This window comes from Mchenga conophoros, linkage group LG14 (genome assembly GCF_057382185.1).
Source record: "Mchenga conophoros isolate Kocher_MC1m ecotype Shallow Benthic linkage group LG14, M_conophoros_male_GT1.1, whole genome shotgun sequence".
NCBI lineage: Eukaryota > Metazoa > Chordata > Actinopteri > Cichliformes > Cichlidae > Mchenga > Mchenga conophoros.
Window position 1 is genome coordinate 39223125 of NC_140539.1, and position 25603 is coordinate 39248727.

General features: G+C 45.4%; 2 protein-coding genes across 8 annotated transcripts in view; one reads left to right on the forward strand and one right to left on the reverse strand.

Annotated features, from left to right (window-relative positions):
- Nucleotides 1-1477: 1477 nt before the first annotated feature.
- ilkap (integrin-linked kinase-associated serine/threonine phosphatase) lies at nt 1478-7021 on the reverse strand. Of its 2 annotated transcripts, XM_085244476.1 has the most exons (10): nt 6726-7021; nt 5714-5851; nt 5469-5586; nt 5280-5386; nt 4833-4926; nt 4665-4752; nt 4450-4580; nt 4258-4377; nt 3865-3946; nt 1478-1707 (listed from the first exon to the last, which is right to left on the reverse strand). In XM_085244476.1, the coding sequence occupies exons 1-10, from the start codon at nt 6766-6768 to the stop codon at nt 1567-1569; spliced, it is 1062 nt and encodes a 353-aa protein (XP_085100602.1). In that variant the 5' UTR covers nt 6769-7021; the 3' UTR covers nt 1478-1566. The 2 variants fall into 2 exon arrangements, with proteins under 2 accessions (XP_085100602.1, XP_085100603.1); XM_085244477.1 differs by lacking the exon at nt 6726-7021 and having other exon boundaries at nt 5691-5851.
- A 1319-nt stretch (nt 7022-8340) lies between these two features.
- Nucleotides 8341-25603, forward strand: part of ltbp4 (latent transforming growth factor beta binding protein 4) — a 71325-nt gene continuing 54062 nt past the window's right edge. For all 6 annotated transcript variants that reach the window (XM_085244478.1, XM_085244482.1, XM_085244480.1 and 3 more), the window contains exons 1-3: nt 8341-8558; nt 20442-20512; nt 22574-23207. In XM_085244478.1, coding sequence (XP_085100604.1) covers nt 8374-8558; nt 20442-20512; nt 22574-23207 — 890 coding nt within the window. In that variant the 5' untranslated portion in view covers nt 8341-8373. The remainder of the gene's footprint in view (nt 8559-20441; nt 20513-22573; nt 23208-25603) is intronic.

Consider the following 25603-nt stretch of genomic DNA (forward strand, 5'->3'; position numbering starts at 1 on the left):
CGCTGATTTCTATAACTGATTCGATTCAGTTTTGACAGTCAGAAATATTCTAATTCTGATCATTTATCAGCACACATCCATGTTTTATATCTGTGTATAAACCAAAGCTGACATTGAGACTTCATCAGAGGTGTGAGCATCACAGCAGGTGTAACTGAGGATCCAACAGAGAAACATGAAGCAGGTTTTGTTGGAAGTACAGCAGCCAAAGTCAGAGGGAGCTCATGAGCATGGTTATCAAACGTGAAGCGCAGTTTGATCTTCTTTTGCTGCTGGTTCAGTCAGTGTTGGTCAGAGTGACGAAACCTGCAGCTTCAGGATCTGTGAGCGGTCGACTCTCAGCGCCGACGGCGTCTGTGGACGATCCACGCTCTGCGTTTACATCTTTGTGCTTCTCACTTACTGTTTTAGCTGTTTGGTGGTTGTTGAAATAGTTTTGTGAGCTTTAACCTGAGATTCTGTCAAAATAAATTTATATTTAAAAATCATTCAGGATTTAATGAATCGATATCGTGTTATTCAAGCTAATATCGATCTTTTTGAACCCACACCTACTCGTAATTGTTTTTTGATATTCTTTCACTGACTGAATTAAAACTCAACATGTAGTAAATAACAGGCACTACTACTTAAATGCATAAATATTTAAGGTTTTATGTGTAGTGTATATGCATTTGTTTTAAAATTCAGATTAGAACAAATATATTGACAAAATATTTTAAAAAAAACTATACAAATATATTTTAGCCCTACAAAATTATGTTATTAGTTTTCTTTTATTAATTGTAGTTTCAAATCTCTTTTAAAAAAAGATGTTTGCATGTTTTCAGTGTTTTTCGCTGCTGCAAACCGACTTCTGTGAGGAATAAAATGCACGTAATCTTTCGAGGCCAACAAAGTGAAACGTTTGACTTTCACCAGCATAATTTCACCTTTCGTTTCCTGTTTATTGGCAGAAAAAATGGCGTACATAGCTTTTTATCAGAAGTTACGATGAAACATTGAACATCTAATCGAATCACTTCATCACTAAAAGCATATTTGCACTGCAAAAGACTTACAAATGTGGATTGCACAACACTGGACATTATAGTTCTTCATTTCCACTTAATACTGTACAGTTGCCGTTATTGTATATATATATTTATATTTCTTCATACATTCCTATATATTTCTATACTGTGTATTTTGTTTATACAGTTATTTTATTTTCAACTTTAATTTTCTGTTTCTTTAGGCCACGAGCAGTTGTGTAAGCATTTCACTGCATATCATACTGTGCATGAGACAAATAAAATTAGAATTTGAAATGTTTTCTTCATCCAGCTGGACTTTTTGTTGCATCACAGAAGAAGAAAAAAACCTGTCCCTGCTGTGTTGTTTAATGATCGGGCTGCACGGTCTGATGCGTTTCCTCTTTATGTCCCGTTTGTGTTAATAAAGTTAACAAATTCAAACACTGATGGGACAAATCAGCTGATGGAGACGGAAAATAAATTTTTTTATTGTAAAAGAAGCGGACGTTACAGCAGCAAGAACACAGAAACAAAGATGAGGACGGTGAGTTCAGTAGCCAATAGAAACCAGGATCACAGTGACGTTGTCAGCGCAGCCTCGTCTGACCGCCTCGCTTGCCAGCTGCTGACAGGCGGCCTCGAACCGCCGCTCCTCCTCCATCTGCCCCGCCCCCTTCTCTTTGCTCCCGTCCTGTAGGCATGAAGAGGAGGATGAAGGTCACCCAGCAGAACTCACATGCTTAACTGGATTAAGGCCAAAACCAGTGGGTGACGTTGCAGTGGGTGTCTCCATCTTTTGCATACAGTCTCTTTTTCTAAAACATACAGTGGGGCAAAAAAGTATTTAGTCAGCCACCGATTGTGCAAGTTCCCCCACCTAAAATGATGACAGAGGTCAGTAATTTGCACCAGAGGTACACTTCAACTGTGAGAGACAGAATGTGAAAAAAAAAAATCCATGAATCCACATGGTAGGATTTGTAAAGAATTTATTCGTAAATCAGGGTGGAAAATAAGTATTTGGTCAATAACAAAAATACAACTCAATACTTTGTAACATAACCTTTGTTGGCAATAACAGAGGTCAAATGTTTACTATAGGTCTTTACCAGGTTTGCACACACAGTAGCTGGTATTTTGGCCCATTCCTCCATGCAGATCTTCTCGAGAGCAGTGATGTTTTGGGGCTGTCGCCGAGCAACACGGACTTTCAACTCCCGCCACAGATTTTCTATGGGGTTGAGGTCTGGAGACTGGCTAGGCCACTCCAGGACTTTCAAATGCTTCTTACGGTGCCACTCCTTTGTTGCCCGGGCGGTGTGTTTTGGATCATTGTCATGTTGGAAGACCCAGCCTCGTTTCATCTTCAAAGTTCTCACTGATGGAAGGAGGTTTTGGCTCAAAATCTCACGATACATGGCCCCATTCATTCTGTCCTTAACACGGATCAGTCGTCCTGTCCCCTTGGCAGAAAAACAGCCCCATAGCATGATGTTTCCACCCCCATGCTTCACAGTAGGTATGGTGTTCTTGGGATGCAACTCAGTATTCTTCTTCCTCCAAACACGACGAGTTGAGTTTATACCAAAAAGTTCTACTTTGGTTTCATCTGACCACATGACATTCTCCCAATCCTCTGCTGTATCATCCATGTGCTCTCTGGCAAACTTCAGACGGGCCTGGACATGCACTGGCTTCAGCAGCGGAACACGTCTGGCACTGCGGGATTTGATTCCCTGCCGTTGTAGTGTGTTACTGATGGTGACCTTTGTTACTTTGGTCCCAGCTCTCTGCAGGTCATTCACCAGGTCCCCCCGTGTGGTTCTGGGATCTTTGCTCACCGTTCTCATGATCATTTTGACCCCACGGGATGAGATCTTGCGTGGAGCCCCAGATCGAGGGAGATTATCAGTGGTCTTGTATGTCTTCCATTTTCTGATGATTGCTCCCACAGTTGATTTTTTCACACCAAGCTGCTTGCCTATTGTAGATTCACTCTTCCCAGTCTGGTGCAGGTCTACAATACTTTTCCTGGTGTCCTTCGAAAGCTCTTTGGTCTTGGCCATGGCGGAGTTTGGAGTCTGACTGTTTGAGGCTGTGGACAGGTGTCTTTTATACAGATGATGAGTTCAAACAGGTGCCATTCATACAGGTAACGAGTGGGGGACAGAAAAGCTTCTTACAGAAGACGTTACAGGTCTGTGAGAGCCAGAGATTTTCCTTGTTTGAGGTGACTAAATACTTATTTTCCACCCTGATTTACGAATAAATTCTTTACAAATCCTACCATGTGAATTCATGGATTTTTTTTTCACATTCTGTCTCTCACAGTTGAAGTGTACCTCTGGTGCAAATTACTGACCTCTGTCATCATTTTAAGTGGGGGAACTTGCACAATCGGTGGCTGACTAAATACTTTTTTGCCCCACTGTACATATAAGTCTAAACTATGAAGCAGAGCCTCGATTGAACATGTAGCCTAAAGGAGCTCAGGAAGGAAAGCGACTGTTTCTTTAAGTGTCATGAAGACGTCTCACCTCTCACTGTGAGATGGTGAAAGATGGACCCTTGGGCCCCCTCCTCGATTCGATTAAGGGTCCAGCTTCCACCATCCTACAGTGAGAGGTCAAACGTCTTCATGAAACGTAAAGAAACGGTTGCTTTTCTTCCTGAGCTCCTTAGATTACCTGGGTGACAGATTACACCCTCACAGATGAAAAACAATCCAAAGTTACATGAAGCTAATCTGCAGACACGCTAACTGCGCTCTTATTTTGTTACACTCATCCGTCGCACTTCCTGCTGATGCAGCGACTTGTGATTGGTGTTAAGGAGGACGGGCTGATACCTGGAGGACGCCGAGGACGAACTTCACGGCTTCGTCGGCTGAGAACACTTTGAACAGGCCGTCACAGGCCAGGATGAGGAACCTGCAGAGAGCAGGGACAGTGCTCACACACCTGCCTCCCAGATCACAGCAAACCAAAGCTGTTTAGGTCCAAATCCAGCTGTTTCCAGTTGTTTCTACTGTGCAGCATCTTATGTATTAAACACGTTTTATTTCTAGTTAGTGAACTCTCCATCACTCTCTCATTGGCGCCAACGGGCTGTGCACTGATGTAGCTCCACCTTCACTGTCACTACACTGATGCTCAGGTGAGCTCAGGTACACAGACCAGGCTGTTTTAAACGTCACGATTCTGTTTCTACATTCGTGGAGCACCTTTTGGTCTCTCCTTACCTGTCATTGGGCGTGAGCTGACACCTCCTCAGGTCAGGGGTCGAAATGACGCCACAGCGTTTGTACTGACCGTCCCCGATGGAGCGAGACACCTCCAGGACACCGAGCACGCGGCCATCCCTGCGGAGACACGAACACATCACCGTTAGCTGAGGCCGAGAGGCGCTGGTGGAGGACGGTAAGGATTCGGACCTGACGGTGCCGCCGGCTCTCTGGATCCTCATCCTCTCCTCGTAGATGGTCGGGTTGTGCTCCTTACTGAGCGCCAGAGTCAGCGACCTCCTCTGTCCGTCTGCCGCCGCCTCCATCCGACACATGACTGCCTGCAGACACGGAAACGGCGCAGCAGGAAGCTTAAGACAGGAAGAAAAAGAAGCGCAGGTGGAGGTGAAGAAACGCCGGCTCACCCTGCTGTCTCCCAGGTTGGCCACGTACACCATGTCGTCCACCACCAGCACGCAGGTGGCCGTGGAGCCGTCCTTCCACGCCGGTTTCCTGTCCACACAAACAGCTCGTCAACTTTTCCTGCTCCACATTTAAAAACAGCTGCGGCACACTGGTGCTCAGAGTCTTACTGGCTCGAGGCCTTCTTCAGGAAGTCTTCGTCGGTCTGCTTGAACGTGTCCAGGAGACACCTCTTAATCAGCTTGTCTGCGTTTTCAGCATCTCCTGAAAGAGACGACGTGCTTTAACCAATGAGAAGGCACCACGGCTCTCTCGCACGTTTATGTCAAAGTAAACTTACAGATGACTCTGGGTCTCTCTGGACTACTGCGCCCTCTTGTGGACATGACGTGATATTAAAGCAGTTTAAATCTTCTAATAATTAAACATGATTTATGTCAGTTTTAACATCACTATTATTACTGCGGCATTAAAACAAGCAGCTGCCTCATCCATCCAATCACGTCTATGACCGCACAGCGAGCAGGGAAACAGGAGACAGCAGCAACTGGACTTTCAAAATAAGAGCGAGGGGGGATTGACCACTGCGGGTCGTGAACAGCGTGGAGGAAACTCACCTGTGGGGAACTTCTTGGCGAGAGTGTGATGGAGGTTCTCAGCGGCGAATCCAGAGGCTCGAGCGCCGCCATGGCCGTCGAACACGGCGAAATACGAAACTCGGGACCTGCAGACAAAGACACGACGTCAGAGAGACCACACGGAGGAGCTGTGACCGATCATGATTGGTGGGCGTGACTTCCTCTTACACGTTTCCTGGCAGCGTGGACAGACAGCCGCTCATGTCCGGCAGCAGCACGTGAGCGTCCTGCATCTCCTCGCGCTCGCCACGCCTCGCCGCCACGTATCCTCTGAGCACTGGGAGGCCTAGACACACAAAGAGAGCGTGAGACCGGCGGCGTCCGCCCTCGCCTCTGCGAGTCGTATTCACGTGTGCTCGCGTCTGATTGGAGGAAAAGAAGCAAACAAACATTGTGGTGGAACAGCTGAAGACCTTCTTTGCAAACTTTCTTGACCTCCTCCTCCTCCTCCTCCCTGTGTGCTTCATCTCGTTTCCGTTTCAACCTTTTCTCCTCCTCCTCTTCTTCTCTGGTGGTTGGGGGTGGAGTTGTGAGCGGTGCTAGAGCAGGACCTGAGGAGGAATCGCATCAAACATTAGCCCGATGTCCTTCCTGACACAACCCTCGCCATTTACCTGCGTTTGTTCCTGCATTCATCACAGTCTAACATCACCAAAATCAAACACTCCACATCTCAGCTCGTGGAATTTCACACTTTTCTTTATACTTTTATTGAATTCATAGACCTGTTTAGGAGCACCAGCTACGGGTTTTTGTCCGTTTGCAAAGGGTGCTGGTGGAAAACATCCTCCTGCTGGATAAAGATGGAGGAGGAGGAAGAGGAGGAGGAAGGTGTGTTTGAGGGCAGCCAGACAGAAAGAAAGGTAGGAGTGTGGAGGTGAGAGCAGGAACGGTAAAGAGCCGTGACTGATATGGAAAGTGAGGCCAGGAGCATCTAAGGGTGAGATGGTCTGCGCATGTGCAGAGGAGGGACGTACATGCAGAGGAGGGGGGGGGGGGTGAGATGATAAGATGGTGATGATTCAGAGACAGCCTGTCTGGCTGTTCCTCACTGATACCAGTTATTAATAATCAAAGAGATCAATAACTGCGAGTTTACGCGGATATATCGAGTTTTAGAAAAAAATGTAATTCACTACAACCACGTTATGGAAGGAAATACGTCACTTTTCATTTTCCCGGTGCTTTGCTGACTATTTAGTGTTTTTATACAGTCAGATTTCACATTTTAGAGGTGAAAAACTGTCGCTGAGCTAATGAAACCTGCAGCTGCTGACCGATGAATCGATGCGTAATCGATCAGTCATGTCTGTGGGGTGTGAACTGAAGCACGGCTCCCGCAGCAGTAACGCTAACGTTAGCTCACTCGGCTCTGTGATGGAGCCTTAGCCCTGCTGCTAACGTCAAACCTTCCCGTTAACTCACCGGAGGTCTGAGTCGGTTCCGGCAGATCGTCGAACAGATCCATCCCGCTGCCCCGCAACAAGCTAACGAACCCGGATACCTGAGCGAACCGCCACTCCTGCCCCCAGCTCTCCGTGTCCGGGTGTCCGTGTCAGGGTGTGTGAGCTGACCCAGTTCGTGTTAAACCGACACGATTATTAAAGCGGGCCAAACTGTGCTAAAGACCCGCTGTCGCTTCTTTTGCAGCAGGAACTGTTCTTCATCTGCAGCCTCAGAGCTAGCCCTGCATTAGCAACACACGGCTACACACAACCTACTTCCGGCCGCTGCTTTCAAAACAAAAGCTTCAAATTATCCGAGCTGCAAATGTCCGGAAGTCTGTGAAGGAAGCTCTAAAAAAGACAACTTCGTTTCCATAGCATCGTTACGTTTAACCCGCAATAAGGACCTAAAGTTTTAGCAGTTGCACATATTTTGCTACATTAGGTTTTATTTAATTATGTTTTACATGTTTCTGTGAAATAATAAAGAGCATTCACAAACATCAGAATTTACTGTATTTACAGTGTTCTGTGGATCAGCAGGGAGTGTGTATTCGTCTGCTAATCAGAAGGTTGGTGGTCTATCCCTGACTGCACCAGCCAAAGATCCTTGGGCAAGATATTGATGCATCCATCGGAGTGTGAATGCTGGAAAGCACTAAGTTGGGAAAAGCAAATGTGCCTGTGTGAATGCGGCGTGCTGTATAAAGTGCTTTGAGTGCTTGACTAGAGAGTAAATAAGAACCAGTCCATCCATAACTCCTGCAGCTGTCCACGTTACAGATCAGTGTTTTGGATCCATAGTCAGGAAACTCCCCGGTCAGATCTTAATCTGATCTTAACTTAAGTAAGTGAGGATAACCTCATGGGTCTGTCAATCACTGACACACAGAGGGGCATCTGAATAAGCGATGGTTCAGCTTCATCCTGACAGAAACTGAGGTTACATGTCATAAAACGAGTAAAACACGCATTTGATAAAAGACTTAAGAACTATTTGTTGATCCCAGGCTGCTGACAGCTTACACAGTAATGCTGAAGTTACGGTGCTGCATTTGTGTCTTATTTGTCTGTGCAGACAGGTGTGCAGCCGACGCAGACGTGCTCGCGTTCAGTCCTGCAGAAGGCTGACAGCCCATTCAGTTCAGTTTTTTTTACGTAGCACCAAATCGCAATAAGCTCTTCGGCCTCCTCAAAAAGCCTATTGTGAGGTGAAGACCCTACAATGATGCAGAGGCTGAATCCTGATTGGTTGAAAAGTGGACATGACCAGAATATAGAGTGAAAGCAGAGATCACTGCATTAAGGGAGAGATGTGAAAAGTTAGTTAACACACACACACACACACACACACACACACAGTCAGGTGTTTGTGATGGCACCCTCTGGTGCCAGAGAACAGCCACCGCAGAAGACCATCAGCACAGGCTCTCCACAGCACACTCCTCTCCCTCCTTTCCTTCCCTCCTTGCCTCCTTCGCCCGCCTCTGGCCTCTCATTGGCTGCTTGGCTGCTGCTCTCTTCCAGTTGGCTGGCGGCAGCAGCGGCTGTGGGTGTTCGGATGTCCCACACTGACAGAGAGCCTGAACCTCTCAGCTGCAGCTGATCTCGGAGCTCCTGCGGAGAACATGCGGCTCTGTGAGCTCTGCCTCTGGACCTGCTGGGCTGCAGCGCTCTGCTCCGCAGCACAACAGCACGCGGGACTGGAGACGAGCCCGGCCGGGGGGAGGAGGCTGAGCGCGGGCACAACCACGGCAGCACCGCGGGGGAGCGGAGGGAAGCCCGGGGACCGCCGGAGAGCAGCTCCGAGAGGGTGAGCACCGCACATATGACCATCACCGTCACATTCCACATCACCTACCCAAATAACTCACTTATAATCAGCCGGGCTGCTGTCGCTCTGCGGCTCACTTCATGTCTGAAATCATCTGAGAGGAGAGAACAAAAAACTTTGTGTGTCCTGGTCACGGTGACGTCACACCCGTGTGTAAACAGGCTCAGCCGAGTGAGGAGCTTTGGTTGTGTGCTTTGTGTTGGCTTGTCATCACAGCGAGTCCCGCAGGTGTGCTGTCTGCTGTTTAAATCTCTATCATCACAGACACAACAGGACTTCAGCTTCAGGCTGTGCAGGTGTGACCCTCAGGTGAGTGGTTGTGCAGGTATTATTCATCCTGACCGATTTCTCTCTAGTTCTGCTTTGTGCTCTGCTGGTGTCATCCAACTGCTGGGACCTGCTGCACAGGTGCACCGGCTCCTCCTCTGTGTCCACGGGAGCTGTGGAAGAGCATCTCCCTGAGGAGCAGGAGGAGCACTGCACAAATGCTACAGTAAGACCTCCATCGTGCTCCTCGTGCACGTTTCTGACCGACTGACTGTCAGAATCAGACTGCAGGAGGGCCAAACCTGCTGCACGGGAATCTTTGCTCACATCACTGTGCAGAACCAACAGGTCCAGCTCTAGTGGATGAGAGCAGGCTCACACTGAGCACAAGAGACAGAGTCTGGAGATGCCGCGGTGAACGTTACAACCCTTCAGCCACATCCAGCAGGACCGGCTTGGCACCCTGGGGAGGAAAATCCTCGGACGGTCCCACAGACCTCCGGGTGTTAGCTACCGGTACCTGAGTGTCCTTAGAAACCAGGATGAAATCCTCAGACTCTGTCAGGCCGGGTCCACCTGCAGCAGGCCCCAGACCCCTCCTGGTGGAGGACGATGCCTGGCCTCAGAGTGTGCAGGCATTTCTTTGATGACGAAGGCATTGATGCCACCGATCGGCGCTCATGCTCCTCAGACCTGAATCCAGAGGTGAGGTTTGTGTATTGCACCGCAGGAGCTCACGGATGCCCTGACCCAGGTCTGGGAGGAGCTGACCACCTCCCATCAGGAGAATGCACAGATGGTTGTGGGAGCACTTTTGGGCACGTAGTGCTGCTTGAAGATGGATTTGGACAGCTGTAGGCAGCTCAAGTTTGCAGGAGGGGACTGATATCTTTAAAACAGTCGACATGTGAACAGAATTACAGATATTAAAGCTCAAACATATTTTTATCAAACTAGATGTTTGATGTCTCTGTTCATATTCGATGCAAAACATGTTATGCTGTTCTTATTTTTGAAATCCTTACATTCATATTTATGGATAAGACCAAAGTCCTGCTTCATCGTGCAGGCCTCAGGTGAGGCTGCTTTCCAGGTGCTGGACACATTAAAACAGCTGGATTACCCTGAACAACATGTCTGAGAGCATCTGGTCTACCTGTCTGTGATGTAGTGTGACCGTAAGGCAGCTCAGGAATTTCAGGCTCAGGTCGGGGTTATCGTCCTTATAAACAGTGTGTGTTTAAACAGAGCCGGTTTAAGGGGGGAAAGCAGACATGTTTGTGTAGAAGCAGGCCTCGTTGGCTTCAGCGTGCTGTCAGAGGAAGCGGCTGATTTAGCGTCATGCTCTCCAAACGCTCTACATGATGAAACGTACGCACAACGTTTTTTGGTCCCACACTCTACGTAAAGCTGATTTGCTTTGTTTTTGGTGCTTTGACCCATGAAGTGATCTTTTTAATTTGATTGGAAATTGTTGTCACGTGATGTGATCACATGACCTTCAACATGTATGTGGTGTAATTTTGTGTGTTATTGTGTGGTGAAGTGCAGGTGTGCTCAGGTAAAATGGGAGAGTGCGAGTTGGTAGTCACTCCTGTCGCAGTGAGGTTGGTAAGCTGGCCAATCAGAAGAAGGTGGGGAGTTTGGTGTTCGTGTTAGCATACATTAGCATCTGCCACTTTGCTTCTGACAAACTCTTTATAACAAACATTGTTTGTTTGCTGTGAGATAAATACATTAAAAGTCTTCTTCTGCTGAGTCTGCAGAGGGTCTTTCTACATAAAACCACAGAAGAAGACAATGCTGCTTATTGCAGAGTTGCATTAATTTCAGCAGCAAACATTCAAAAGTCAAAATCCTTGAAGGATTTTCTGTACAAATCAAAGAAGTTCTGCTGTTAATCTGCCAGACATCACAAAGTCCACTTTTCTTTTCTCACCGTGCACATGCTGCACGTTGAATGATCCGAGTGTCTGCAGCAGGAACCACGTTACAGCAACATCTGCTGAGGAGAGAAGCCGGCTGACGGTGGAGATGCTGTCTGACAGAATCGTATATAAAACATGTTAATACTTAGCGTGTAGGACAGCACACGTCTGTCTGTGATTCTGCTGACTCTGAAACATCTTAAAGCCTCCCTGCTGCTGACACCGGTTTAATCTCAAACAGAAGAAGAAGAAGCTGCTGCGACTAAAACCAGCGTAGATCAGTTTAATGACAGCAGCTCTGCTCTGCGTCCACGTAGCAATCAGAAAGTCGAGTTTTTGTTTGATTTTATTTGCGTAATTAAATGCTCAACACTGTGTTTACCTTTATTTTTGTCCTGTATCGATACTTTTACATTTTCCTGCTTATATTAAGTTTCTTTGTATGAATGTGTGTATTAGCACACATATTTCTGTGTGAATCTATTCTGTTTATTTCAGTTCCATATTTTTTTCTTGGACTCTGTTAGAGCAGCTTTGCATGAGTCACAGTTTAAAATAATCCCTCTTTATGTCGTTCTGGGCCTTGATGCAGCCCGTCAGTTCATTCTCTATCTGAAACAAGCTGTTTTCATTTCTGTCCCCACAAAGGATCTTTCTTCTGATTGGTTGCCCCTCATAGATATTAGGTGGGTGGAGCTTCTCAACATGAGGTGACCGTACTAGAGCTATGCCTTTTCTATGACCTCACAGATCCAAGAGTAGAAAAAACTGTAAGAAACTGAGTGTTAAGAGAAGTCTGAAGCTACACCGACATCAGTATTTAAAGTTTTGGTCATGTTTAAAATGAGCGTTTCCCTCTGGAACAGGAGATGTACGACAGGAAATACCAAAAACCCTACACGTTAATAAAGGACGGAGAAAGCTCAGACTGACTGAGGGCGAGCTTTGTGTTTGTAGTTTTCTTTGTGGATGAAATGTGGAGGCCAACAAGCTGCTCAGTGTCTGAAGGCTAAAGCAGATTCTTTGAAGCTCAAAGTGTCTGAGAGCGTAGGAAGCAAACACAGGCTCGTGGTTTCAGAGCAGCTGTGGACTCCCTGACTCGAGCCGACTCGGGCTCCTTCCTGACTTCTGGGTCATTCTTGTAGGTCTTTGGTGTTGGTGAAACTCTGGGATAATGTCCCCGAAAAGTCAGTGAAACAGCCGTGTGTGTGTGTGTGTTTATGCCCCTCACCCTGCACCTGACGTGGCACAGGTTGTAGTCATTTTAACAGAACAGCTTGTAATGAAAATATAAAAACACTCATTCAGATTCAGCACTGTGCTTCGTCCCCAGAAAGAGTCTCGTATGACCGTCACCGTGTTATTGTTGGCAGCTTAACTTCATTAATCCCTTGTTTCCTTAAAGTGCAGCGATTAGATGACTGATTAGTTGTTTGAGAAACAGTTAATTTTATAAATGCTGTCTGCAGGTCTGCATGACCTGGAGGAGGGTCATTACTCTGTTTGTAGGACGATTTGTTCTCAGTCGCTTTCCTGAGGAAAGATTTCTTATTTTTAGCTTCTGATGTGTTTCTACTAAACTGAATGTGTTTCGATTTTTATTTATTCGATTGACTCTGAAAGCAGAGCTTTAACTTTCACTTGCTGGCTATTGTGGATCATCATATTTGATCAGGTGAAAGCTGTTTTAAAGTGGGAGACACTAAAACACTTGTTTCAGAGAGAGGACACACTAAGTTCCAGTATAAGATAAAGAAGGATGATTTTAAACCACAGATCATGCAAATATGGTTCTGGAAATGATCAGACACTTCAGATTATTCTGCAGTTTGAATACTTGGGGATTATTCGATGATTGTGTTGCTCTAAGGCTGCAGGTGAAAGCATCAACAAAACGTATTTACGCTGAGCTTTTTGTCGTGCTTTGCAGACTCAGGAAAATCCTTCGAATGTCTTTGTATTAAAGGTCTTAAAATCTTAAATTTAATCTGGTGAACCAGCAGAAATCTTGCGACGTGCTTATTTCTATCAGCTGCCGTTCCTGTATGAAGGGGTCTTTGCTCTAACTTGTACCCCTGCGCCTCTCTCCGGACTCGCCCGTCTGTGTGTATACAGGTTCAGGACTGTATGTGTGGTAATGCTAAATCTTTGTTTGGACACACACTGATCCCGGTGTGAGTTAGTGGGGCCTCCTGTGCTGCTACAATACGACCGGTACGCTGTGAGTAATGATTAAATCCTCTGCAGAGAAGCTGTGTCCACACTTGGTCGGCTACATTTAACAAACAGCGTCTCATCTCTGCCGCCGCCCCCGAAACCCGAACCAAGCCCGAGCCCGGTGTATTCATCGCTGTCAGAGTTATATCTGTTAGACCGCCTTGTTGCTTTCATGTCTGAACATCAGAAGATCTCCAGCCTAAACAATATATATAATCAATTTTCTCCCACTTACCCGGGTCACAGAGATACCCTCACATTCCCCTCCACATCCACTTCCTTGGGATACCGAGATGTTCTTGAAGCAAGCCTGCAGCCTGGATTGTTCTTAAGCCTTTTTCAGCTGCATTATAGATGTTTAACATAAAGTTGTGTTTCTGTTACGTTCATGCAAAAAGATGCAAAGCGAGAAATGGATCAGTATTTGATGTTTGATGTTTTCGAAGCTGTCTCCAGGTGCACAAAGACCAGTTTTCAGACTGATCTACGGACTTGGCTTCAAAGGATTGCAGTGAAGTTGCTGCCGAGACAGAACTTTCTCTGTTAATGAATATTGGAGAACTTCCCACAGTTACCACGACTCCCACAGCGTTCTTTAAAATCTAGAACTAGTTCCACTTATTTTCAGTGGAGAAGCATCAGTGGCATTTCCCAAAAGTGTAGCCTAACACACAAATGTCTCCATCCAAAATATGCACCAGAGAACTTGCCCATTTACTTTTTGGCTGCTCATCTTCGGGTGTTTGTGTGACCTCAGACTGACTCCATAACTTGTGTTGCACAGAGTTTGACCACTTCAGGACTTGGTTTTGGGACCTCTTGGAAACTTGCTGTTCAGACTGTCTCAGTTTCTTCACTTTTAATGTGAATGTGAGTAAAATAGACTTCAATGATATTTAATCTCTGGTTTTGGAGCATCTTGTACCAATGGACAACAGCCTAGAACCAGCTCCCCTGGTGTGGAAGAGTTCTTGGGTGGATTTAAGTGGTCTCGATGCCAGAAAGACTCCCAAAGACCTTTTTGTCTTTGGGAAGTGTTTCTAGAGTGATTTCCACTTTGGTTTCATCGTTCTAGATTTGAGTTAATCTCAGACTCAGTTTTGGATTTAGAGCAATTGTCTCGGAAAAAACCCACGAACCCTAATGCTCAGGATTCAGTGTCTTTAGGGCTCTGATTGGCTGTTTGGGATCATGTTTTCTCTGCAGGGTGATCCAACACCTTTGATCAGCTGACTGCTTGTGTTAAGCTTTCAAACAAATCCTTTCTCTGGTTTCCCTCACACTTCCTGTTGCACACAGCTGTGGAGTCACACTGGCCCGTCACTTTGATGAGGGGCAGCGGCTCTTGATCCAAGGTTTGCCTGTGAATTGACTCCTTTTTCCAGAAGACCTGCGAGGTAACGGTTTACTGGGAATGTTTAAATGTTTTATTGGAAGACCGTGAACCCAGCCGCAAATAGCGGACTGCTTGTTTGTAAGGAGGGAATGGTTTTTTTTTTTACCTTTTATTACTTCTAAATCAAGTGTCAGGGACCAAGCAGTAAAGCATAAAGGACACAGGTGGTTTTAATTTAAAAAAAAAAAAACGGGTTTTATTGACCCAAAAATATGAAAATATATTTAACAAAGCCAAAACTTAAACAGGCAGACCAATAAAAGAGGTCAACTCAATAGACTAAACTCAAGATAATAATTAACAAAACCTCAAACAAACATATGGTAAACTGACCTGCTGAAATGACACACAGGGGGACTTAAATACTGGTTTAGCTAAACCAAATGACACACACGGGGGAAAACAAGATGGCTGCCATATAACCAACTAATACAAAACATTTAAACAAACATGAAACACCCCCCAGGCAATGAAGCATGTGGTGCAATCCAATTAGGCTGTCAGCAGTACTTCAGGTCTCCCAGCCCTTTGCCACACCTTTTGCCAGACAGGAGGAGACACCAACCCCCAGGTAACTCAAACAAAGAAAGATGTATTAATATAACATAAAACAGAACTTTGACCTTGCAAGGTTAATATGTGTGCACGCCATATAAACATTGGAAGGTGTGATGGAAAAATGAATACATTTAATAAAGAAACGATATTGAACAATAAATAGAATATTTTAAAGTAGTGACTGTAAATTAAACTAAAGTGAATCAACGGGTGATGAGGTGTGGAGCTTACCATGTGTGGCATGCCATCACACACCTCCCCTCTTCAGAGCTCTCGCTGGAACAGCGAGAGAGATAGTCAGCAGTAAGGTTCTCCTTGCCTGGTACGTGGTGGACAGTGAATCGGAATGGCTGTAAGGCCAGGTACCAGCGGGTAATTCGCCCATTTGTGTCCTTCATCTGCTCAAGCCACTGTAGTGCTTTGTGATCAGTTTCCAAGGTGAAGTCTCTTCCCAGTAGATAGTAGCGGAAGGAGTCCAGGGCCCACTTGATCGCTAAGGTCTCCTTCTCTACTGTGGAATACCGAACTTCCCGTGGAAACAGTTTCCGGCTGATGTAAGCCACTAGATGGCGGCCTTCCATGGTTTCCTGAAGGAGGACAGCTCCCAGGCCCCGATCTGAAGCATCAGTCTGTAATATGAATGGTTCATCAAAGTTGGGACTGTACAAAACCGGTTGCTTACTTAGTGACTGTTGTATGTCATGAAACGCTGCCACTGCCTCCTCTGTCCACTGGATGTAATTGGGGGAACGTGATCCCGTCAGGTCTGTGAGCAGAGCTGCCCTGTTGGAGAACTGAGGGATGAAACGACGGTAGAAACCTGCCATGCCCAAAAAGGATCTCAGCTGCTTCCTTGTTTGGGGCAGGGGGGATGATTCCATGGCCTCGATTTTGCTGACTTGTGGCCTGATAACCCCCTTGCCGATGACATGGCCCAGGTATTCTGTCTCAGCAGCGGCGAAAACACACTTTGACGGATTCACCGTCAACCCAGCTGAGTGCAGGTGGTCCAGAACAGTTCGCAGGTGTTCCACATGCTCCTCCCAGGTGTTGCTGTGGATAACAATATCATCCAAGTAAGCAGCAGCAAAGTCAGAGCAGTCATGTAATACCTGATCCATCAGCTGTTGGAAAGTTGCTGGAGCTCCATGTAGTCCAAATGGCAAGACTGTAAATTGGAAAAGCCCCCATGGTGTTCTGAATGCTGTGAACTCTCTGGACCGTTGAGTGAGTGGGACCTGCCAGTAACCCTTACACAGATCTATTGTGGTCAGGTACCTTGCTTTTCCCAGACGTTCAAGTAGATCATCAATTCTTGGTGTTGGGTAGGAGTCAAACATGGATATGGAGTTCAGGTACCTGAAATCAATGCAGAACCTCATACTCTCATCCTTTTTGGGTACCAAGACCACAGGGTTGCACCATTCACTCTTAGATCTTTCAATGATCCCTAGAGATAGCATCAAATCGATTTCCTTCTTCAATGAAGGCAGCAGACGTTCTGGGATCCTGTAACTTAATCGTCTCACAGAGGCACCTTCTCGTACCACAATATCATGTTTGACAATGTCAGTTCTCCCTGGATTCTCTTGAAAGACTGCTGATTTACACATTTCTCTCACCTGCTGCTGCTTGTCCTCTGGGAGATGGCTGAGATCATAATCTAGAGAGCCAGCAGGTGGTAGATATTGCTCATCTGCTTCATCTTCTTCAGGCACTCGCCGTATGAGCATTGCATCTGCCTTGTGTTCAATACGCTCCACCCACTCCTTCAGAAGGTTTATATGCAAGACCTTGCTGGAGCGCAACTGCCCTGGGGTGGACACCTCATATGTGGTGGGTCCCAGCTTCCTCATGACTTCAAATGGCCCCTGCCACTTTGCCAACAATTTGTTGTTGTCACTGGGGAGGAGCACGAGCACCTTTTGTCCTGGCTCAAACGCACGCTGACGAGCAGATTTATCATACCAAGACTTCTGCTGCTGCTGGGCCTCCACCATATGTGATTGAGCAAGTTCACCCATTTTCTCCAACCGTTCTCTCATCTGAATGACATAAGACAAAATGTTCTTGGATCCCCCCTCCACCTTGTCTCCCTCCCAAATCTCCTTTAACAGAGTTAGAGGGCCACGAACCTCATAACCATACAACAGCTCAAAAGGTGAAAAACCTGTGGAGGCTTGGGGGACTTCTCTATAAGCAAAGAGTAGATATGGCAGCCATTGATCCCAATCGTTACCACTGTCGTTGACAAACTTCCTGAGCATCTGTTTCAATGTCTGGTTAAACCGTTCTGTCAGCCCATCAGTTTGAGGGTGGTATGGTGAAGTTCTCAGACTCCGGATGCCCAACAACTGATAAACTTGCTTTAACAGAGTAGACATGAAGTTAGTGCCTTGATCAGTTAGTATTTCTCGTGGAAACCCAACTCTTGCAAAGAACTGCACTAAACAAAATGCAATGGGCTTGGCCTTTATAGATTTTAAAGGGAACACCTCAGGATATTTTGTGGCATAATCTGTTACAACAAGCATGTAACGATTTCCTGCTTTGCTCCTCTCAACAGGCCCTACAATATCCATTCCAAGACGCTCAAAAGGAGTGCCGATGACAGGGAGAGGTTGGAGTGGAGCTCTATGGGGGATTTTAGCAGATGTTATCTGACACTGTGGGCAACTTTTACAAAACTGAGCCACATCTTTGCTAAGACCAGGCCAGTAGAAATTATGTTTGATGCGAGCTGTGGTCTTGTGTTTACCAAGGTGGCCAGCCCACGGAATAGAATGCCCTAAGGTGAGAATGGCGTTTCTAACCTTCTGGGGAACCACCAGCTGCAGCACCGACCCCTGCTGACGATAGAGAATGTCATTTTGCAAGATGTACTCACTGTTAACCTGCTCCACTCCAGGTTCCTTTTCTTTGGCCTTCCGGAAAAGAGATATTAAAGATTGATCAGATTTTTGGAGTTCAGCAATTTCAGTTGGAATATTAAACCCTAGGGGTGACGGTGTTGGCTCAGCGTCTGTTAGTGTATCCACAGGTGAAAATTTGAATTTCTCCTGCCTTCTTTGTCTGCGGGTCTTCCGTGGCTTCACCACAGTTGTCTCAAACTCCTCATTAAAAAAGGGCAGGGCACTCAGGGTCTCAGAGTGGGTACTGACTTGCTTAGCCTGAGCTCTGGTAACAGCTACATTGCACTCCTCAGTCTGCTCAGACTCCAACAAATCAAAAAGCACAGGAAGGTCACGCCCTAACACGGCAGAGTAAGGCAAACTGTTCACAACACCCACATTCAGCAGATACATCTGGTCCTGAACTTTAATGTAGATGTCAGCTGTCGGATATCTTTTCTCATCTCCATGGACACAACAGATTGAAATTGTATCACTGGTGCGAACAATATTAGGTGGGGCAAAATCTGAGTGAATAAGAGACCGAGAACTGCCAGAGTCAAGAAGGGCATTGAGTAGAACCCCATTCACTTCAATCTGGCTCATTTTGATGGATTTGTCACTCTCCTGCTCAGGATCAGCATTAGAACGAGGAGCAAAACACATTTGCACCATTTTAGCAGAATTTCTTGGGCACATAGGTTTTGTATGGCCCTCTAATCCACAAAGATAACAAATGAGCTTCTTACCAGAGGCCTTTGGTGGTCTAGTGGTAGACTGAGAGCTCTTACTGGTGCTTGTATTTGCTGAATCCAGATGGTTTTGCTGAGGTATCTTCCGGGTGTCCCTCGATACCTTCCATGCATTATGGCTCCATGCTTGCCCCTTCTTTCTGGCAGCAACAAAAACATCAGCTAACCGAGCCGCTTCCATTGCTGAACCAGGGTTGTGTTCTCTGATCCAAACCTGAAGCTCAGGAGATAACATTGTGAGAAACTGCTCCAAGATTATAGTTTCACCAATGTCATGAATAGTTTTACCCTTTGGCTGGATCCATTTCCCATAAAGCTCCTTCAGTCTCGCATATAGCTCACGAGGGCTTTCATCTGGTTGAACGTCCAGGGATCTGAATCTTTGCCTATATGTTTCAGGGTTAATGTCATATTTTGACAGAATAGCTGATTTCACTTTATAATAGTCTAATGAATCATCAATGTCCATGTGAACATAGGCACCTCTAGCTTTACCAGTAAGCAAGGGTATCAAATGAAAAACCCAATCTGACTTCTGCCATCGATAAGCTGTAGCCATACGTTCAAATGTGATCAGGAAATGTTCAATATCATCAGCTTCAGTTAATCTTTCCAATCTGCCCTCTATTTGTAGGGGAAACTGAAATGCTGGTGAAATGGCTGGATTGGAATTAGTCATAACTGGTTCAGCCTGGGCCTGCTGAACAGAGGAAGAAGGATGAATATCAAACTCTAATGATTCAGAGCGAGCTTCTGCAGAATCTGATGGTGATGTTCTGACTTGGATTTCTGACTGCAAAAGTCTAAACTGATGTTGAAAGGCTTTAAATCACTGTTCTTGTCGTGCATTTAACTCACTCTGTTTTGCATCCCGGATGTCCTGTTGTTCCATGTGAGCATGTAGCATATTGACTAGATCAGACAAAGTAGGCTCCTTTTCAACTCTCTCCACAACTTCAGTGACTCCTGAGGCTCCATTTTCCTCCTCTTCGCAGGTTTGCTGAGCAGATCCCTTTTTCTTTTCATTCTTGCCACCACGATGCATTCTTCCTCCTCATGGGGAAAAACAGAAGAAAGAAAAAAAAGAAAAAGAAAAAAGACCTGTGTCCAATACTGGATGATGCCACTGCTGCCACCAATTGTCAGGGACCAAGCAGTAAAGCATAAAGGACACAGGTGGTTTTAATTCAAAAAACGGGTTTTATTGACCCAAAAATATGAAAATATATTTAACAAAGCCAAAACTTAAACAGGCAGACCAATAAAAGAGGTCAACTCAATAGACTAAACTCAAGATAATAATTAACAAAACCTCAAACAAACATATGGTAAACTGACCTGCTGAAATGGCACACAGGGGGACTTAAATACTGGTTTAGCTAAACCAAATGACACACACGGGGGAAAACAAGATGGCTGCCATATAACCAACTAATACAAAACATTTAAACAAACATGAAACACCCCCCAGGCAATGAAGCATGTGGTGCAATCCAATTAGGCTGTCAGCAGTACTTCAGGTCTCCCAGCCCTTTGCCACACCTTTTGCCAGACAGGAGGAGACACCAACCCCCAGGTAACTCAAACAAAGAAAGATGTATTAATATAACATAAAACAGAACTTTGACCTTGCAAGGTTAATATGTGTGCACGCCATATAAACATTGGAAGGTGTGATGGAAAAATGAATACATTTAACAAAGAAACGATATTGAACAATAAATAGAATATTTTAAAGTAGTGACTGTAAATTAAACTAAAGTGAATCAACGGGTGATGAGGTGTGGAGCTTACCATGTGTGGCATGCCATCACATCAAGTCTTAAAGTTTAAAACGCCTCCTTTCTCTGCAGGCCTCGAGTATGTGGAGATCGCTGCTGTGCTGGATGGATGCTGTCGCCTAAAACTAGGAGATGCACCAAACGTGAGTATAACGTGAGGGAACCACCACTAGCATGAATTTTGTTAGAAGTGTTCTTTATTTTAGTCAACATCACTCATCTTGCTGCGCAGTTTAACATATCTGCAGCACACACCTGCAACAAGCATGCACACTGATCCATCTGCAGATTTGGTTGATTTTGGTCCTCAGGGTGCAGCCCAGATGGATGCCCATAGCATCCACCCAGCGTCCAGTTGCTGAGTCTGCACAGACGGATCTGATAATGCAGGTCAGGTGGAGCTGCTGTCAGCGTGCATCACAGTTTAAAGTGTGAAATGATGCTGAGTGGTGGAGTCCATATGCAGAGCTGGATTTATGCACTCCACCTGCAGACCTGCAGGCGCTCCCACAGAACAAAGTTTAAAGCAGAGTTGCTTCTCAAAGCTAACGGTTCATTTTTAATTCATAAAATCTGAACCTGCTTCTTCCTGTTAATCAAAGGAAACCTCTGGTGCTGATAAACGAAGCTAACATGGAAACGGCTAAAGCTGCTGAAACATTAGTGGAGACGATGAGCAGGAAATTCACTTCCTGAGTCCGTAAAAACTGAGCGCTCACTGTTGAACTCAGATTTGAATTCTTAGCTAAAACCTAACAACTTTTTTCGCCCTCTGTCACAGGGTCACATGATCGATTTGTTCATCCAGATGATGATTTTTTTTTTTCCAACACTTATTGTTTAGCGGCTCAGCTCCAAACGAGAGGAGAATAAACTGGGTGATTGTTCTTCAGCTTTTCTCTTCATATCAGCAAAAACAAATCAGACTGTGAAACATCATCAGGACGTCCCAGACAAAATATCTCAGACTAATCTGGATCCAGGGGCTGAATCCATGCAGGATATAATGGGATATTATATTGTGTGTGTGTGTGTGTGTGTGTGTGTGTGTGTGTGTGTGTGTGTGTGTGTGTGTGTGTGTGTTGTTATTCTGTGCAGATTAGCCACATATAAAAGTAATTTTACACACGTGGATCCTAATGGTTTCTTTCAGGACGGGATTATGGGGATTGTCTGAAGCAGAAACTCGTGAATAGAAACAGATTTTGCCTCTGACTCGCTTTCTCTCTCTCTCTCTCTCTCACACACACACACACACACACACACACACACACACACACACACTCAGCTCAGGGCGTGCAGAGTGAAGTTTTGTGTTTAGTCACATTGTTGAGCAGTTGGTCTGCAGACTCACAGAGGGAAACGCTGGCGCTGAGTTTCTGTTTGTCAGACAGGAAATGCAGATCAAACCAAAGAGAAAAGAATAAAACGCTGGTTATCCTGAGAAACTGCAGAGTTAAAAACCTGTTTTAATCTCAGCCCCCCCCCCCCCAATCTGGGTCTGACCACAGATCAGTTGTACAGGTGCTTCTCTGAGTGATTGAGTGATGCAGCAGTAACCTGCAGGTCGAGCTGCTCACAGACGCTGGTTTCTGGAAGTGTTCCTCAGCACATGCACTGATGTTTTAATGCAGTGCTGCCGACGCTCACAGAGAGAGATGTGCTATATATATCTATATACATATATATGTTCACAGTAAGGAACATTATTTTGAAACTGTTCTAGTTTGAAGGCGCAGATTTTTGCAGAGTGATCAGCCTCTGCTCATCTGTCCTTCTAGGAAACTCTGCCTCCTAAACATGCTCTTTTTATACCTGATCATGTTACCAACCCGTCTTTCAGCTACAAAGTGCGTAATGATAAGTGTTACAGCTGCATTCTGCCTGAAAGCCACCAGATGGCAATAACTGTGCAAACAGACATAGAAAACAGCTTTTTGTTGACCCCTGTAGACATCTTCCTGCTGAGTTTGGGGCTCAGACTGTCGTTGTGGGTCACATTGAATAATAATAAGTCTACATTTCAAATGGAGGATTATTTGTGGTATGCTCATTAGCTAATGACTTATGACTGATGGTCCATTAGCCAATGAGCTGCTGGTTTCACAGTGAGATCGGCCCGGCTTTGTTACATCAGGGTATTTGACTGCTGTCTACGCTGCAGTAATGTTCTGTTAATGAAGCGCGCTCTCCTTCTTCTTCAGCCAGGTGTTCTCCTCCCTGCCGTAACGGGGCGTTGTGTCGACAGTTTAACAGGTGCGTGTGCAGACAAGGTTTCCATGGTTACCACTGTCAGCTGCCCCTTTCTGCACCAGGACGCCTGCTGACATCCATCCACCCGACAGAGTTCCCGGTCCACCTCAGACCCCTCCGGATCCCACCACAACCAGCTCTGAGCCCCCAGAGAAGCACCAAACCTGCTGCCAGCTCACCTCCACCCGAACCTCCACCTGAACCTTCAGACCCGAACCCGACTTCTGCTCAGGCTGATGGAGAGGAGGACACAAAGGTCCCTGACTCTGGTCCTGCCAAAGCTGTAGGCTTTGGAGGTCAAACTGAAGAGAATGATGGAGCTGACAGTGGAGGAGGTGTTTCCAAGCGGTTTCTGACTCGTGAGGAGAACCAAGCCTCCCCAAAATATCCCACTGTAATCCGGTTCGATCCAGATCCAGATGAAGGGCTGACAGCCTCCAATCAGAGTTCTGATTCTGGATCTGAAGCAGAGGAGAGGAGACCAGGCACTTTCGAAATGCCTCCACCCGAGTTTGATCCAGGACAGGATGAGGAGGATCAGAATGAGGGGAAGGAGAAAAAGATGGCGGGAGCAAAAAAGCTGAGGTAACAAAAAACTCATCTTCTTTATCTTCTCATCTCCTCTTTTTCCTTTCCTAACCTCCTTGTTTCCACTCCTCTGTCCTGGGTCACAAAAATAAAATCCCTCCTGAGTCTTTTCTGGTCCACTCTTCCTCGACCTTGATGGGAAACTTTAACTCTGTAACTCTCTTTATTTAAGCTCAGAGCGTGTTTAAGGTGGGGGGACAGTCTAACCCCCTCTCCTTTCACAAAGGATCCTCCAGTGTCTCCTTTGCTAAAGGAGATGATGAAGGATGCACTGAGGCACCTTTCCTTAGAATCTGGAGAGTTTAACCAGCTGTTTTGTAGCTCCTCTTTGTCCTTCTCTCTCCTGCTTTTTCTTCTTCCTCATCATCACTGCACAGTCAGTGCCGTTCTCTGTTCAGACACCAGGTGGAGTTCTTTATTTGATTATATACGCTGTACTGTGCACTGTATGTTGTACAATCAGGCACTACTTCCTGAAGCTGCTGGAGGCTCTAAAATTTTTTAAATGTTCCAGAATCAGCTGGGAAAACTTCTCCATCCATCCTGATCTTTGTTCCACAAATCCGTCACCTCAGATCCAGATGAGGAGATGGGAAGAAAGACCTAAGCTTTCACTTCTCTGGAGAGTCTGACCTCTGCTGAAATCCAGATTCACAAACTGAAAGTCAGCACAACCCTTGAGTCATAGGTCAGGTGGTGGAGGTCAAAGGTTAGAGCCATGGTCCCTACAGGCTGTGGGAGAATGTTTTATGTTCTGTCTGCTGCAGATTAAACAGAAGTTTTTCACAGTAAAGACTTTTTTCATCACAACAACAAGAGGGTTGCTAAGGATGCCTCTGAGTTTGTGTAGATTTTGGATAAACACCGAACCCCTCTGATCTGGGACAGAGTGTCAGCAATTCATCTCTTTCCTTCTCTGGTTTGAAATCATGGCTTTCGGTATCTGCTGATAATTTTGGTATGACTAAACAAGGATTTAATAATTCATCAACACTTATTTATCAACAAAAACCTAAAGTTTTTTTTTCTAGCTGCACATCAAACCTGCATTAAGATCAGGTCGGTGTTCGGTGTGGTTTCAGTGTCTTAAGCTGACATCATCCTGAGGACGGCTTGAGAAACTTCCTCTTGATGAGGAAGGTTTTTACCAACACCTTACCGTTAGGTGTCTGTTGGTACCTTTGTACTGATGCAGTGTGAAATGAATGAGTTGTTAAAAAAACATTCAGCATTTCTGATGAAGTAAACTTAGAACAACACGGACTCAGATGTGATAGATCTGGTTGCTGATATCTGATCCAGGATTTTGAGTAAGGATCGGATCAATATTGCCAACATCGTGTCACTTACCAAACGATGTTAACTCATCATTTTGAGCATGCACTCACCTTTACAGGCTACGCTTCACAAACCCGTTGGTCTAACTAACAATCTTGAAAGTACAGCTTTTTGAATTTACAGCAATTCGTTTTACTTTTAATAAATCCAGCACTGATTTACGTGTCTAAACTAAAAGCATGATGAAGTAAAAGGTTAACCCCACAAAATTTAAATTATCAGTCCATACAAGCTTGAAAGAACATCCTATGGACAGGAACTCCAGAAAGTGGGAGTTCTCGAGTATTTATAGAGTCTTTGGTTGGAAGAAGTTTGACACCCCCCCCCCCCCCCCCCCCCCCCCAGAGGGTTAAACTGGTTGAAGTTATATTTTTTCTTCTAGTTGAAATAATGTTCAGAAGCTGCATGTTTGGAACAGGCTTTTCAGATCTCTCCAGAGCTCTAAATCTAGAGCCAGTTTTGTCTGTACTGTGCTTTTTGTGGCTCATAAAAAGCGACAAAGTGGCAGCTGTAACATTTAAGTTCAGGAATGAAAAATAAACTTTGCATCAGACTGTAGGGCGTCTCTGTGGTTATCAGCTCCAGCAGATTAATCTGTGCTGTTTGTTCACTCTGCTGCTGCTGCACCACTGTTTTCTATCACTCTATTTATGGCCACTTGAAATCATTCTCTGTTTACTGCCCTAGGAAAGCATAACACTGGAGCTACACTGGGTCAGATGTATAATCTGTAACTGACATTCTGTTTGATTTCCTGTGAAAACAGCTTTTTTTTTTTAAAAAGAAGACTAAAAATATATCAGACACGCTGCCCTCAGTACCTGGCCAGCTGAACAACAACATAATTTTACAAGTTAACATCATGCCAGCTAAAATTAGGCTCCAGCATCCTAAAAGTACTTTTCGTTTGAAAAACAGCTTAATTATATTCTCACATCAAATGAGAGTTTTTAGCTAAGTGGGAATGTGCCCAAGTTAGAGCCACTTCACAAAGGTTTTCAGTAACAACGGCAAACAGGTGCTAACAGAAGCTAACAGGCAAAAACAGCAGTGCT

What these genes read in the sequence shown, in the direction of transcription:
- ilkap (XM_085244476.1), bottom strand. Translation starts at nt 6,768, where the DNA reads ATGGATCTGTTCGACGATCTGCCGGAACCGACTCAGACCTCCG. An exon ending in CAAGAAAGTTTGCAAAGAAG is followed by an intron (nt 5,587 to 5,713) that starts GTCTTCAGCTGT and finishes TTGTGTGTCTAG; the next exon opens with GCCTCCCAGTGCTCAGAGGA. An exon ending in CGCCAAGAAGTTCCCCACAG is followed by an intron (nt 4,927 to 5,279) that starts GTGAGTTTCCTC and finishes CGTCTCTTTCAG; the next exon opens with GAGATGCTGAAAACGCAGAC.